At 53.1% G+C, this 15153-nt stretch overlaps 1 protein-coding gene across 2 annotated transcripts; it reads right to left on the bottom strand.

Moving 5' to 3' along the window:
* Nucleotides 1-4559: 4559 nt before the first annotated feature.
* On the bottom strand, nucleotides 4560-15028 carry TBP (TATA-box binding protein). 2 transcript variants are annotated; one of them, XM_037065690.1, is made up of 8 exons: nucleotides 14888-15028; nucleotides 13379-13570; nucleotides 11030-11424; nucleotides 9139-9226; nucleotides 8551-8642; nucleotides 7028-7195; nucleotides 5872-5966; nucleotides 4560-5194 (listed from the first exon to the last, which is right to left on the bottom strand). In XM_037065690.1, the coding sequence occupies exons 2-8, from the start codon at nucleotides 13430-13432 to the stop codon at nucleotides 5115-5117; spliced, it is 972 nt and encodes a 323-aa protein (XP_036921585.1). In that variant the 5' UTR covers nucleotides 13433-13570; nucleotides 14888-15028; the 3' UTR covers nucleotides 4560-5114. The 2 variants fall into 2 exon arrangements, with proteins under 2 accessions (XP_036921585.1, XP_036921639.1); XM_037065744.1 differs by having other exon boundaries at nucleotides 13379-13548.
* Between the last annotated feature and the right edge of the window lie 125 nt (nucleotides 15029-15153).

The following is a 15153-nucleotide window of genomic DNA, read 5'->3' as shown; positions in this document are numbered from 1 at the left end:
AGATGGGGACATTCTCAAAGGCACATTGGTAGGAACCAGCCAGGCTGTGTGTTAGTTGTGTATCCCCACCACAGTGGAGGTGACAGCGAGCACACACAGGGCATTCACAGGGTCTCCCACTGGGGGGCAGACTAGTCCGAGTCTAGACTAGACCAGAAATAAAACACACTGACCTCCAACCATGTTCAAAGGTAGCAACTGTCAACAAATTTCCTGAAAAGGAAATAAATCGGTCACATTTATAATAGAATGAAAAACAAAACACTCAGGGATAAGTATAACTGAGAGGAAAGATCTCCGAAAACTGTAAGACACTGATGAAGTAAAGAAGACACAAACAAATGAAAAAACAAACATTGTGTTCATGGATTTTGAAAGAATACTGTTAAAGTGTTGCTACCCACCTCGACCAGCGTGGATCAGTGCTGGGTGTCGTTCTGCAAACCAAGAGGTCGCCAGTTGATTCCTGGTCGGGGTATAGGCCTGGGTCGGGTGCTCCTGCAAGAGGCAACCAGTCAGTGTTTTTGTCTTGCACATGAAAGTTTCTCTCCCTCTCTTTTTCTCTCCCTTGCCCCAACTCTAAAAATAAAATCTTAAAAAAGGTTACCACCCAAAGCCATCTATAGCTTCAGTGCCATCCCTAGCAATATTCCAATGGCATTTTTTTACAGGAGAAAAACTCCTCAAATTTATGTGGGTCCACAAAAGACCCTCAATAGCCAAAGCAATCCTGAGAAAGAACGGCGCAGGGCTATCTCACTTTGCTTTCAAGCTGCGCTCCAGATTAACTGCCATCAAACAGCATGGCCTTGGCATAAAAACAGACACTGAGTTCAATGGCACAGAAGTGAAAGCCCAGAAATGAACCCGAACATACATGGTCAAGTACGTGGCAAGGGCTCCAGGGAGACTCGATAGACAAAACAGTCTTTTCAACACGTGGTGCTGGGAGCACTGGATGTTCAGGCGTGAACGACTGAAACCACCACAAACATGAACTCCCAGTAGGTTACAGGCTTGCATGTACCACCTGAAACCATGTAACTCCTAGCGGAAAAAGGGATAAAGGCTCCTTGAAGTGGGTGCTGGTGATGCATTTTCTGACAAGACCCCTGAAGCACAAGCAACAAAATAAAAAAAAAAACAAGTGAGATTACACAAAACTAAAAAGCTCTGTACAGAAAAAAAAAAAGGCAACCTATAGAACAGGAAAATTACTTGCAAACCAAGTGTCTGATAAGGGGTTAATACCCCACTATATAAAAGACTCATACAACACAGTAGCAAAAAAACAGTATTAGCACTGTTGAAAATTGATGAACTCAATCAAGATCATCCTCAAAGACAACGCAAAAACGTGTCTGACAGCTTGTGGAGGTCATCGGGCGCTGGGCAGCCAGAGGCAGATGGAGAGACCGTTTCCTGCAAATTATTATTATTTTTTAATTAATTAATTAATTTATTTATCTTTAGATGGGAAGGAGAGGGAGAGAAACATCAATGTATGGTTGCCTCTCGTGTGTCCCCTGCTGGGAGTTGGCCTGCAACCCAGGCATGTGCCCTGACTGGGAATCGAACTGCGATCCTCTGGTTCGCAGGCCTGCGCTCAATCCACTGAGCTACACCAGCCAGGGCTGCAAATTATTAATTCCACACAAAAGGGACACCTGGTTATAACCCCACGTGGAGAATCCTTCCTGTCACTTGCAGAGTTTTGAAATATCTTTTCCAAATTCACTCCAAGACCATGTTTCCATTTTGAGGGTTTGAGGGTATTACTTGCCCTTTAGAACCTATTTTTGAAGCAAAGGAACTTTTACAGAGATGCCCTGTGGGGGCCCTTTAGAGGCACCGGTTCTGGCGTGGGGACGGTCTGTTTGCAAACGGAAGCACTGGGCGGTGCAGGCGCAGACGCTCCCCTGCGACTAGCACATCGGGGCTGCAGTGCAGAGAGGAGGGGCGTCGCCGGTGTCCCGCGAGTGCTCGGTCACAAGGCCTCCAGTCAGGCGAGTGGAGGGCAGGACGCAGAAGACACGGCGTTTGTCCTCCCCGCGTGTGTGTGCACACGCACACTTCCCTGCTCAGCCTCTCCCTCCAGCTGGTGTCAAAAACCCAGTTGTCCTGAGGCCAGATACCCTGAATGCACCGACCCTGCCTCACGAAGCTGCTGCTTCACAAGTGAGCCCAGCTGCCCTCGGGTGGCTCTGCCCGTCCAAGGACGAAACCCTAACCCGTCATCCAAGTGCTAGCGAGATCACACAACTCGTGCCATCCGCCTGGTATGGCTGCCGTCTGGGGGTTCCTCCCAGGTCTGAGAAAAGTTTTGGATGGGGTTCAGAGCCGAATTTGCGGTGCCTCATTGAAGACACAGGCATTCTAAACAACTCAACTTACATGGCGACACACGTTTCAAACAGCCGTGGCCACCCCTCCCCGCCAGCCCCGCAGCAGCGTGGGCTGTGAACACACAGAGGGCTGCAAGCTGTTCCCCTCCCGCTGCAGCGAGGTGAATGCAGGGGCTGCGAGTGATTGTTACCCGGAAGGGTGACTTCATGTCGGCATAATCTCAGAGTTAAAAAGTCAACTAGTGTGGTGCGCATGCTTATTTCCTTTGTATAATTGTTTGTTTAACTGGCTTCACAAGTGTACTGGCCTGGGATGGCATAAAAATTAGAAAAGACAAACGGGTCTTTTGTGAGGTTTGACAGGTGCTGATCCACAGGATCACCTGCAAGGTGAGCCATGTCCCGACCCCATCACCCCCTGGTGCTCCCCTGCCCCCCAGGACACCGTGGGCTTTCAAAACTGTGGGCGCTGTTCTCCCCAACACTGCCCCTCCTGCCTGCACATCCATCCAGCCCAGCCTGATTCAGGACCCTTGGCTGCAAATGACACAACTCTAATCTAGTCACTTAAGCAGCAAGGGACTGAGACACGAGGAGCTGGCTCGGACTCCGCAGGCTCCAGGGACTGGGTGACGCTGGAGCGTGCTCCCTCTGCACCCTGCACCCCTCCTTTCTCTGGTCAGACTCACGTACTGCTTCGGCCACCTCCACACAGCTGCCCAGCCAGCCGAACACAAGACAGACGCCTCCCTCAGCTTCCAGAGGGAATTGCCCCAGAAAGGGGTCTCCTCGTTCTCAGTTGGACCAATTATGAGGCCTCTGCTGCCCACCTCCCTCCCTTCCCCTCGGTAAAGTCTGAAGTGAAACCTCCGTGCCCGTCTCCTGGTCTTTAGGACCCCACCTTCCCTTCCAACCTGCAGGAAAAGAAGTCCCTCAGCAGGCCCAGCATGGCCACTACTTCACTGCTGGAGGGAGAGGCGAGCCCGTTCCCTGCAGGGCCTTTTTCAGTTGAGCTTCCCGGGCGGCACTGGTTAATAAGGTTACACAGGTGTGCAATTCTACACACTGTCTATGCTGAATTGTGTGTTCACCAGCCTAAGCCACGTTTCCTTCCGTCACCATTCATCCATCCCCCGTCACCTCCCCTGCTTCCCCCACCCCCTCTCCCTGGTCACCACCACACTGCAGTCTGTGTCTATGAGGGTTTTTTCTTTAATCCCGTTACCTCTTCGCCCAGGCCCTGATCTTCCCCTCTGACACCTGTCAGTCTGGGCTCCAGTCCCTGCAGGTTGGAGGGCCCCTCCTTCCAACAGCCTGGGAGTGACTCCCTGAGCATCTCCTATAATAAACTGAGGTTTAAAAATAGCAACTACATCAAAAATATATAATGTGAAATACTACCTCATGCAACTTAGTTACCTCTAGGCACGGCAAGACATTTAGAAACACTGTAACTGTTCCTCCTCCAGTTCCTGCTTCTGAGACCTTTGCTTGGCGGCTCCGCCCAGACAGCACAGCCACTCACTGCGCTCCAGCTGGCCCTGGGTTCTGGTCTCAGCACCTTCCGACAGTTTAGAAAGCACAGCAAGAAAAATACATTGTAACACTTTTGATCATCAGTTGGTGGTAGCATTGTTACTCTATGAATGCTGTGTGTGTAACATGAGAAAATATATTATGGAACATTTTAACTCAGTGACTGTTTTTTTAAATTAATAATTCCTGTGTAAAAGATAGCACTTAACATGGAATTGGTTAAACAGAACCCCCGTAGTCCTCGATTTGAATTGGGTGGTATGAACTCAGGGGGTTTTTTATCTTGCAAACTTTTGAAGTGTATCACTTTATAAAATTATTCCAATGAATGTAAGAAAAAGTGAAATGATTAGACTTTCATCACTTGCAACCCCCTAACAAATTAGTGATTGGTCAAAGGGAAGAAAGTCAACTGAACGTTTGATTCCCAACGAAAGGTCACACCATTGAGTCGTGACAAAGGGACGGGGATCTCTGTGGGAGGGGCAGACATTACGCCGGCTGCTGGGTCCGGCCAGTCACAGGCCATGTCTCTGGGGATAGGAGGAGCTCAGTACGTGGAACACGATCAACACACGAGGTCTGAAGAGCAGCCTCCCGTTTTCAGATGGTTCTTCCACTTTCATTGCAACGTACAATGAAATGTTGATCGAAACAAAACACAGGCACACACAGAAGTGATTTCAGGCATTATATCTAAAATACAACTTTTCAACAGTGTGATCACAGAAATCTTACAAGGCATCATCTGTAACGTCAACCCAACACTCTTACAGACAGCATGTACTGCACAGAGCGCTGAGAGGAGGGTGTGCACAGGCACTCACCCCCGTCAGCCCACCTGCTCTGCCCGAAACACTGGAGGGCGGAATGTGTCTGGCACTAAAGAAACCCTAGGCGTTACAAATTAGAAAACAACACTTTTAAAAAACATTTTTACTTTCTGGTAGAAATATAAAAACTGTGGTTCATGGGGAAGAAAGTGAACAAAATGAAAAGCCCAGTCAACTGCAGAGGAGGCTTCCACACTGAAGTTTTCTCCCTCAAACCCACTTGTCGGCAGCAGGAAGTGTTTAAAACTCTAAATCCAGGTTATGAGGGTGCATGGCACCACCATGACAGTGCCGCCCGGCGCGAGTGCAGGCCACCACCCACACCACCACCACCGAAATGTACCAGAACGGGTTTGTTTTCAAAACCAAGCGGGCGGGGAGGGCGGGAGGGCCGCAGCTGTTACGTGGTCTTCCTGAAGCCCTTGAGGATCGGGTAGATGTTTTCAAAGGCTTCGTAAATCTCTGCTCTGACCTTAGCACCTGTGAAGGCAAGCGGAGGGAGCAGCTGTGAGGGTCTGAGACGGCACTGTCCCGCCTGTGAAGAGGCAGAATCACATCACAACAAAACCACTGGCACAATCCTCTCCTTACAGCTAGACCAGCAGACACAGGCATTAAAACATGAGTGATGGACCCCTTGTCATCATCCTGTTTTTGTCTTAAAGCAGTATTTTCGTAAGAGGGCTTTCCGACCAGGTGACTCAGCCCCCCTCTCTACAGCTGTGGCCGAGCTGGCCCCTGCGCCAGGTTGCAGGCACAGGTGCAGCGACAGTGGCTGAATCATCCTCTCTGGTTGCCACCTCCCACCAAGCACCTCCAAATCTCCCTTTGTTGTCTTGAAATGACGCAGGGCGAATGTGAAGGCTTTATTGGCAATTTCCCACCCAAAACTGCATCTCACAGCTAACGTCAGGCTCAGCTTCTGCCTTCCCCACCAGGCCAAGCCTGGGCTGGAGCCCCAGCAGGGATGGGGTCCGGTTTCCCTCAAGGTGGGAGGGGGTTGCTGCTGGCCAGCATCTTGGGATGGGAGGACAAGAAAAAGCCTCTTTACCAGTCATTACCAGCTGTCCCGAGTCCACATCATTACTCCTCGGCATTGAGAGAGCGCCATTCTGAAATTTTCAAACCTTCAGATATGACTCCCTATTACAACTTACCTGTTAGTACAACTTTTCCAGAAACAAAAATAAGGAGAACAATTCTGGGTTTGATCATTCTGTAGATTAAACCGGGAAACAATTCTGGCTCATAACTAAAAAAAATGGCAAAAACAATGTGTAGGTTAAAAGTTGCCCATACTTTCAGAGAGAATACCTGTGTGAGCAAGAATGGACAAACGGCCCACTGTGAGGAGGCAAAGCTCCCCAAGTCCCACCCCTGGGAGAGGGAACAGAAGGCCTGTGCAGCCAGCCAGCACTGGCACGGGAGGACTCGGCGCCTCTGCTCTTAATGAACCCGGATTCTGGGTGGAGCGGGAGAGCTCCGCGCTAATGCTCCGCAGGCTCTCCGACTTGACCTGGTCCCATTCCGGACCAGTTTGGGGATAACACTTCTTTCTCAGATCTGGCCGTAGCAGTATTTTCTAATCACCCCCACCTCGTCTCCTTAAATTGAAATATTCTCTGGCTACCGTGCCAGTCAGGCGATCTAACCCAGGCGACAGGAAACAGGCTGGGTGGAGAATGGACCTGCCCTCGCTCCACCAACCAAACGCTCTGCTTCGGTGCCTCACTCTGGCCCTGCAACATCGTGTCATCACTCAGAGGTCGGACACAGTTAGGGGGTATGTGTAACCTAGCGGGAAGTTCAGGGAGATGTCTCTGAGGAAGAGATGCTCAGTTGGGTATGAGAGGCCTGGGCACCCTGAAGCCATGGCGAACCCGAGGGGCCTCACACTGAAAAAGGCTGCAGAGGGGCTGCCCACCAGGGGGTCTCAGCGGGAATAAGCAGAAAGGGCACTAGTGCTGCTGACGGATCTGGTAACGCTGAGCACACCGGAGACCGAAACAACGGGGGGAGAAGTCGATGCCCAAGGTGGTGGGTTTAATTCACGCGTTTGAAACGTATTCGCTAAGGAACTAATGGTGGAGTACAGAAAGGGAATCGACTCCACCCATAAAGGGGGGTTCACACCACCGCGTGCAGCGGAAAGGAGGCCGGCAAGAACCAGACGCCCCACAGCTGTCGGAGACACTCCACAGCGAATGCAGCGGAGCGCGAGTTTGTTCCTACGAGCTGATCGCTCTCAAAGACGGGTTACCACGCACGTCTGAACCGAGCTGCGAGGTGCAGCCCCGCCCACGCGGGACTCACCTGCTGAACTGCTGGTGGGTCAGCACAAGGCCTTCCAGCCGGATGGGGAACTTCACATCGCAGCTGCCCACCATGTTCTGGATCTTGAAGTCCAGAAACTTGGCTGGGAAGCCCAGCTTCTGCACGACTCGGGCGTACTTCCTTGCTGCGAGGCGGGACTGCTCTTCACTAGAGAGAGGGGAGAGGGCGCTGTGTGCCACGAGGCCCGCTCAAGGGCTCACCCCTTCCCAACAGGAGTGAAGATCAGCAGACACGAACAACTTGACTGCGAAGTCATCCTACGTCCTTGGCAGGAAACCAGGCTACCGAAACGGCCACCCTTCCAATGCACAAAACCCCAGACAGCCCATAACTTACAGGTGTGAGACATGTGGCCGTCACCATTAGCACGGCTGTTACTGTGTCAACCCACAAACCCTCTGGAGCCCTGTGACTGGGGACGTGCACCCTGGTTCTGCCCAGTCCTGAGACCCTTCTGGGACCCATGTGCGGGACACGACTGTGACGGGGAATGTGAAACACAGTGAGAGAACACCCAGGCCGCCATAAACAACAGGCTCTCAGGTGTAGGTCAGGGATGAAAACACCACACACAGTGCTTTTTTCCAGGAGAGTAAGTTCATTTTCGGTTTCTTTTAAAACAAACTGTTCACCCAAACAGGTACACACTGTTCAGTCTGAGCAAGCGCTCTGGGCAGCGGTGGCAAAGTCAACACAAATTGCCTCCTGGGAAGGGAGCAGCGCAGAGCCACCCCAGCAAGCCCCAGGCTCCTGGAGCTGTACCCGAGGCCAGCACACAGCAGGCCCCTGAGGAAGAGGGGCATGAAGCCAGGGCAGACCCTGTCCTGCCTCCTGAAAACACTCTGAGACCAGAGCCAGAAAGTCCACACCAACGGCCTTCGCTTGGTCAAAAGATAAATTCAAAGTTCAGAATAAGCAAAGGCATCCACAGCCTGCTCTAGGGCTCAACACCTCCAAGTGCATTTTAATCATCTCTTATTCTAAGCGTTTAATGTACTTCACTTGTGACTAGTCTCCTGCCAAGTCTGGGGCTGTGAGACCAGGTAGCCTAGTTAAGCCCCTGAATGCTGTGTGACCTTGACAGACAGCAGCATCTGACCTGGCGCACAACTCAGACCCTTGGGGCGAATGCCACTCAGCAAAAGGGCAGCAGCACCTGTGGCCCTGTGACCTCACGCCCCACTGCCAGAGCCAAGGAGGCCTGTGGCACGCTCCTTATTCCTAACCATTTTTCTCCTTGCAGAGGAATCTGTGTTATGTATACAATTTTTTATGTAAAGGGAACCTTCTTAGTTGTTCTGATGTAACGTATTATCAAACACACATAAAACGCAACTGAACTGCACGGACACGAGCAACAATAACATATGTCCAAAACTCCTGGCTTCTTTGGAGAAAACAAAATTACTGCTAACTGCAGTGATCAGAACCAACCACATTTCATCACAGTGCCGGCCTTCCCGAGAACCCCCGCCACACAGACAGCGGCCGCCCGCACCCACCTCTTGGCGCCCGTGCACACCATCTTCCCGGAACTGAAGATCAGGGCCGTCGTCCGGGGCTCCCGGATCCTCATGATCACAGCAGCGAAGCGCTGCAGTGGCCGGAGAGGGGGGGGGTTAGGGAGCCCCACAGCGACCGAGAAGGGCACCTGAGCCCAGCACCCTCCCCAGACCCCTGCCCACGCTGGCCCCACCCCGTGAACGGTGCACAGGGAGCAGCCCCGTGAGGACTGAGCTGGACCGCAGCCGGTGAGTTCTTCCCTACACCCCTGTGAGATCAGCGGCGTCTGCAGCTTTCCCCTCAACTCACTGCACCCTCAGTAAACTCCAGGGCCTCTGCCCTCCTTGCGTGTGCTGCTCCTCGTGACTGGCTTCTGCAGCTGTCACCTCCTGCTGGACAAAACCTTCCCCTCCTAAGGGGACGGACACTTCGACTCCAAGCACATCCATGCGCACTGAAGTGACCCCCGTTCCCCACTGGCTTTTGGAAAGAGTAGGGATGTCCTGCCACAGCGTAGCCTCTTTCATCCTGGAGCCTCCAGAAGTAATTCCTGTCGTCTGGTGTGAAACACATTAAACTGGTCTCACCTTGGGATTATATTCAGCATTTCGGGCACGAAGTGCGATGGTCTTCAGGTCAAGTTTACAACCAAGATTCACGGTGGACACAATATTTCTGTGAAAAAAATTGAAAGGAAAACACAATTTACTCACTTTTACAGGATGAGTTGTTAGATGATTGTCTAGAAACCTATTTCTTCCACAAGAACTAATTTAACTTCATTAAATTCTTTTAACTTTAAGATAACTTTTTAAAATTCTAGTAAGTTGTTGACATTTATGAAGTGTTTCACAGGTACCAAATACCATGGTGAGCACTGTACTGTACGTGTTACTGCTTCACACTCACTTTGCATTGTGGAGTCATAACTATTTCAGATGAAGATGCTGAGGCTTAAACAGGGTGACCTACTCAGAACACACTGGCCCCTCAGTGCCAGGGCACGGGTCACCTGCCCAGAGCCCCAGCCTCCCACTGAAGCTGGCACAGCTCTGCCCTGCGCTCTGAACTACCACCATTTCCAACCCTGAAACTGCTCTTTGCAAAGAAAGATGCAGGATGACTTTCTCCATCCTCTCAAAGTAAGTATCTTTTGGAAGAACAGGAACTTGATATCTTGGCCCTGGCTGGTGTGGCTTGGTGGACTGAGCACCAGCCTGCAAACCATAAGATCACCAGTTGGATTCCCAGTCATTTGGATTTCTTCTGATTAACCCTTGGGTATTATCAATGAATGCCCCCATTTTTAGTATCCTTATATATTTTATAAATTGCTTACAAAAGAATATGTAGTGAAAAACAACTTTATCAGAAGTTTTAATAAAATTTCAACCCTAAAAGCAAAAGTAAGTTCTTCTGCACTTTCCTGCTTTGACAGCACAGATCCCTGTGTGCAAAGGAGCACCTGTGACTGAAGCTGTCTGTCCTGTGAACCTCAAGGCCAGACCGCGGATCCATGGCCCATGGGTTCCCACTCACTGCCCCTTCTGGTTCCTTTTGTCAGAACGCCACACTTTTGCAGACTTGGTGGCTCACACTCCGCCTGTCTGCATGAGGGCACAACTGGAAGACCACCATGGGTGACCCGGGTGGCGAGTGCCTTCATCTCCATGTCACCCGTGTCCTTCCAGTCAGCCCCCCACGCACGTGCCTACAGCATTGGCCCACTGACGAAGGGCACCTAGTCACCTCTGGGGCACCTCTCACAAACTTAGCAAGCAGCTGACACTCACACCCTTATTCTTCTCTCTAAAGAGCTGTCTCTGACTACAAGACAAAGCACAGCTTCTTCCCCCGTCTCAGGCGCACAGTGCAGTGGCGGTCACAGGCTCCCAGGACTGTGTAGCCGTCACCACCATCCACCCCTGCGACTCTGCAACCACTGAATACTCTGTCCCCACCCCCCTGACTCTGCCACACACAGGCCCCGCCTCACTGAGGCAGGAAAGTCCATTCAGGGCAAGAACAACCGTCCTTAGCTGGTGAGAAAGCCACAGCTCAGCAAACATGTGTGGGCAGCCCTCCTGACACTTGATGCCGAAAAATGAGGACCGCTGTGAACTGGGCTGCTCTACGCGTGAGGAACGGTCTCCCGGGAGAACACCCCAGGGGAAGGGGACTGCGTCTGGCTCGGCGGAGTGTGTTGGCTCCAAGGAAGGGCTGGAGTAATCACGATGAAGTGCAGCTGGGGTTTCCCTGGTCCAAGTGTGCAAACACGGGCTAGTGATCTCTAAACACGTCAAGAGTGCTTCCTACTGAGGTGGCTTTGCATCCCTTGTCCCATAAGACAGCGAGCCAGCGGGGTCCAGGACACCACCAGCACCACACCGTTGAACCTGCAAGGCCCCTGAAAACAAGATGGGCGGCACAGCCCCCAGGGACCCCCAGGGCAGCCAGAGACACAATGCCAGTACTCACTGCAGCTGTGGCACGATCCCAGAGCTCTCCGAGGCCGGCGTGGCAGGCGTGATGGGGGTCATGGGGGTCATGGGCGAGGGGTACAGGGGTGTGGTGCCCGGCAAGGGTGCCGTCGTAAGAGTCTGTGAGTGGTAGAGCTGTGGTGTCTGTCCTGAGGGCCCCTGAGTCGCCTGCTGGGTCGCTGACTGCTGAACCGTGGCCGTCACTGTGGTCACTGTTGCTGGCTGAGGAGGTGGCTGTGGCGGCGGCGGCTGCTGCTGCTGCTGCTGCTGCTGCTGCCTCTGCTGCTCCTCCAGGATGGACAGACTGTTGCTGTTCTGAATGGGCTGTGGAGTCAGCCCTGTGCCGTACGGCATCATCGGACTGAAGATGGGGATCCCGGGAGTCATGGCGCCCTGTGGAAAGTCAAGGAAATGGAGGATTGGGCTGGCTGGCGCCGAGCGTGTGCGGGACCTGCCTGGTGACAGAACAGATGAGGTGTGGGAAGATGGGCACCTTTTGGAATAAATGGGTCATCAGGCACAAGGAGGGAGGAACTTACTGTTCTTAAACACATCCCTTTCTTTGTTGCCAGCACACAGTAGGTAAGAGCTCAGAGTTTGGAATTGAACTTGGGTGTGAAATCCCACTCTTTCACTACCACGCGAGTCTAAGGAAGTTGCTTAACTTCAGGCCTATCTGGGGGATAATAATGCCCTAAGATTATGAGAGAGAATCGGGGAGTGCACCGGAGTGACCACACGTCCTTGTTCACACTCTGATCCTACATACTGTGTGGGGAGCACCCCACCTCTAGCTGGGATAAATTTCTTGGTTCCCAGAGAGATCTGCACACAGTGCCTGACACAGTGACAGGCATGCAGGAAACACTGAAGCGTTAGTGCTGATTATCTGAATACTATCCAAAAGGTCAACCACTGCTCCCCAAATCCAATGCGTTTATGAAAACAGCACCGCTTTACTTGTCTACACTGCTTCTAAACGGTGCAGACAGGGGGACACTCACTAACCCCCGAGTCTCACCGAAGCCCTCTGGGAAAGGGAGAGGACACCGGCCTCTCCCTGCGAGCAGCCCAGAAGCGCCGACCTGGAGGACAGGCGGCTGCACTGCCCATCTCAGTCAAGGTCGCCAGCCCAGTCCTCCCCAGACACTGAGACCCACAGGGACAGCGGGGGCTGCAGTTTGTTACAGCTGTGAGCCTCCTAATGTCAAACCCAAACAGGCGCAAGATGTATATGTCTCACTGTCTCCCTGGCACCGTGGCAGAAAGGAGAGGAAGGACACCTCATGCACTGTGGCCCTGGTCTGGGCATCACTCCACTGCCCCTCCCTCTAACTTCTGCAAAAGTCCTGGCTAGAAAAAAACATAGGTTACACCAAGTGCCTTTCTTGATGCTGTACGTGACAACGAATGACAGACACACCGAAAAGCTAGGACTATGAGGAGCAACACCTACGACTTCAAGTGGGTGAAGATTTCCTGACAGGACACAGAAACACAAACCATGAAGCAACAGTGACAGCAGAAGAGATGAACTTCTACTCTCCAAAAGGCACCATCGAGATGATTAAACAGTAAGCCACAGATGGGCAGAACGCCTGCAGGACGCGTCCTGGGGGGAGGGGAGGGGGGAATTCAGCACTGCTGTCCCTGGACCCCCACTTCTGCTTCCTGTGGGTTCAGTTCCCCAGGGCCCAAACATATTCATGGGAAACTCAAGAAACCAACAACCCAGGTTACGCTGCGCAGCTCTGAGGAGCGTGATGGGAGCTCGCACCCTGCTCCATCCCAGACAGGGGCGGGGGCGGCCAACAGGAGTCCTCTGCCCAGCCTCTCCATGCGGAAGGGCAGCACAATGAGAATTGTTCTGTGGTCTGAGAACAACCAGAATCTCATAACTTCTCTTACAGCACTCGGTCACAATCATTCCATTTCATTATTAGTTACTGTTGTTCATCTCTTCCTGTACCTAATTTATAAGCTTATATGCAGGGGGTTACACATACACTTAAAATGGGTGTTTTTACTGAGAATAAATTACATCTCAACAGAGATCGTTTAAAACTTTAAAAGTTAGAGAAGTTATCTGGGACTTTACACATAAAAGGGAAAAGATGAAACTACAAAATAATTGGTGAGAGTCACTTTCGAAATCAAAGAGCCTATCATTCACGTGAACACCATTGTGTCTGGCAAAAATCTCTTACACACAAACACCTATTTCCGCCTCCAAGTGCACTCCCCAACTCCCCACCATCAGACCCACTCAAAGCCTGGTGGCCCTTCTCAACAACACACTGGAGGCTTGACACACACAGAGCAGCGTTCACCAGCAGGCGCTCCTTACCTGGGGGGAGGCCAGGCCCTGCGCGTAGGGCGGCAGGCTGCTGTTCTGATCCATGGCGCCGCGCACTTCCCGGCAAATCAGGCTTCGCTAAGGAGCCGCTCAGCACCCAGTCTTCCCCCGGGGCATCCCCACGGGACTCCACGCCACTTCCTCAGCCTTCCGGTCGTCCTCTGCCAGGAAAGAGATGCTGCTCTGAAGTCTGCAGTTTAATGTGAGAATACGACAGCCACGCAGTCTGATAACTAGAGTCATGGCTACACGCACCCCCCAAACCCAAGAACAGCGCTGCAGCGGACACGCTCCCTTTTTTTTTTTGTCTGCGCTGCCGGAATCGCATTCATTCCGCGTGTCCTGTGACGGCGCAAACTGCAACTGGACCAGCTTGTTTTGGTACGCATTCCATTTAAATTCTCGGGATGTTCCAAATGCAGGTGCCACAGTCAGCACTGAAGACTCAGGGGGAAAAGTTCCCAGAGAAGACAAACCCCCGAGTGAACTTCATGCCTGAGCAGAAACAGTACGTGCGGCACGCACGGCGCTACGAGGCGGGCTTCGGGCTCCAGCTAGGCGGATCCGTGCTGCACCCGCTGCACCCGCGCCGGTCTCGGGCGTTCCGTTCAACAAGCGTTCCAGTGGCTCCCATCCACTTCCATGTGCTCGTTTGTGGAGCTGCCGTTTAGTAAGACGCTGGGAGAAAAGCTGTCTGGACACCAGGTTTTCACTCCCGGGACAGCTTCGCCTTCTCAGAGCACGGAAACACCACGAGACCGCGCCCCTGGCTTTCCTGAAGTCACTGCTTCCATCTCGGCCACTCGTCCCAAATAACTGTCAGACAGAAGAACCAAGCGCCTCCGCGAGAAGAGCGTGTGTCCAGTCGGAGCCGCGCACTGGAGGTGCCGGGAACATCGCGTGGGCACCCGCAGTCACACAGGACGCGGAGCGCTGCTCCCACCCGACTTCGGCGTAGACACCGCCCCCCACCCGGACGGTCTCCCTCGGCCTTGCCGGTGTTAGTCACAAGTTAAAAGTCGAAACCCGCGCGCGCTTCCAACTTCGATCCCGCGGCGCGGGACACTGCCTAAGGAACGAGGGCGCCGACCCCCGCCTAGAGGACAAAGGGCTGCAGAGGCGACACATCACGGCACACACCGCCGCAACACCGGCGACAGAGAAAAATGAGAGCGCTGCTCCAGGAAGGGTCGAAAGTGTGTGGAAAGTTACTTTTGGAACGTTGCTGCACTCAAACCACAGAAGTGCTGCAAATGCAAGACCGCCGAGAAGGAGACGGCGGTAGGACGGGGGTCCTGGCCTCGGGCACGCGGCCGCCCGGCCCGGCCCCCGCGGCCCCTAGCCTGACGGTCGGGATTCGCTTCCAGCGCAACGGAGGCCGGGCGGGGCGGCTGGGACGGCGGAGAGCGTCTGCGCGCGGCCTGCCCTTCCCCGGCCTCCACCCATCCTTTCCCCCGACCTCGCCGCTCAGAGAAGAAAAAAAGCAACAACGGCTGTTACCTGGAGCCACGGCCGCCGGCGATTCCCACCCGCGAAAAACAACTCAAACGGCAGGCAGCCCCGGCGCCCGCCACCGCGACCCTCCGCGACCCCTCTTGAACTCCTGGCGCGCGTTTATAGTGTCACTTCCGCCAGTGCGGAGCTCGGCTTCAGGGAGGGTCCAGGCTGCAGCGGCGACCGTGATAAGTGCGCGCATCCGTCACTTCCTGTGTTGCCTCGGGTAATCCGTGTAGGGGAACGCGGAGTTTGGCGGGGCGATTCAGGAG

The sequence above is a fragment of the Sturnira hondurensis genome, unplaced genomic scaffold, assembly GCF_014824575.4.
Source record: "Sturnira hondurensis isolate 20B ecotype Veracruz unplaced genomic scaffold, ASM1482457v3 Scaffold0000167, whole genome shotgun sequence".
Classification (NCBI taxonomy): Eukaryota; Metazoa; Chordata; class Mammalia; order Chiroptera; family Phyllostomidae; genus Sturnira; species Sturnira hondurensis.
Note: the sequence above shows the minus strand (reverse complement) of the source record. Positions and strands in the feature narration are given on the sequence as shown.

Bases quoted from the DNA above. Each gene is read 5' to 3' on its own strand.
- TBP (XM_037065690.1), bottom strand. From the start codon at position 13,432: ATGGATCAGAACAGCAGCCTGCCGCCCTACGCGCAGGGCCTGGCCTCC. The intron at 11,425-13,378 runs GTAAGGAGCGCC...GACTTTCCACAG, and splicing joins AGGGCCTGGCCTCCCCCCAG to GGCGCCATGACTCCCGGGAT. The intron at 7,196-8,550 runs GTGGGTGCGGGC...CCCTCTCTCTAG, and splicing joins GTGTGCACGGGCGCCAAGAG to TGAAGAGCAGTCCCGCCTCG.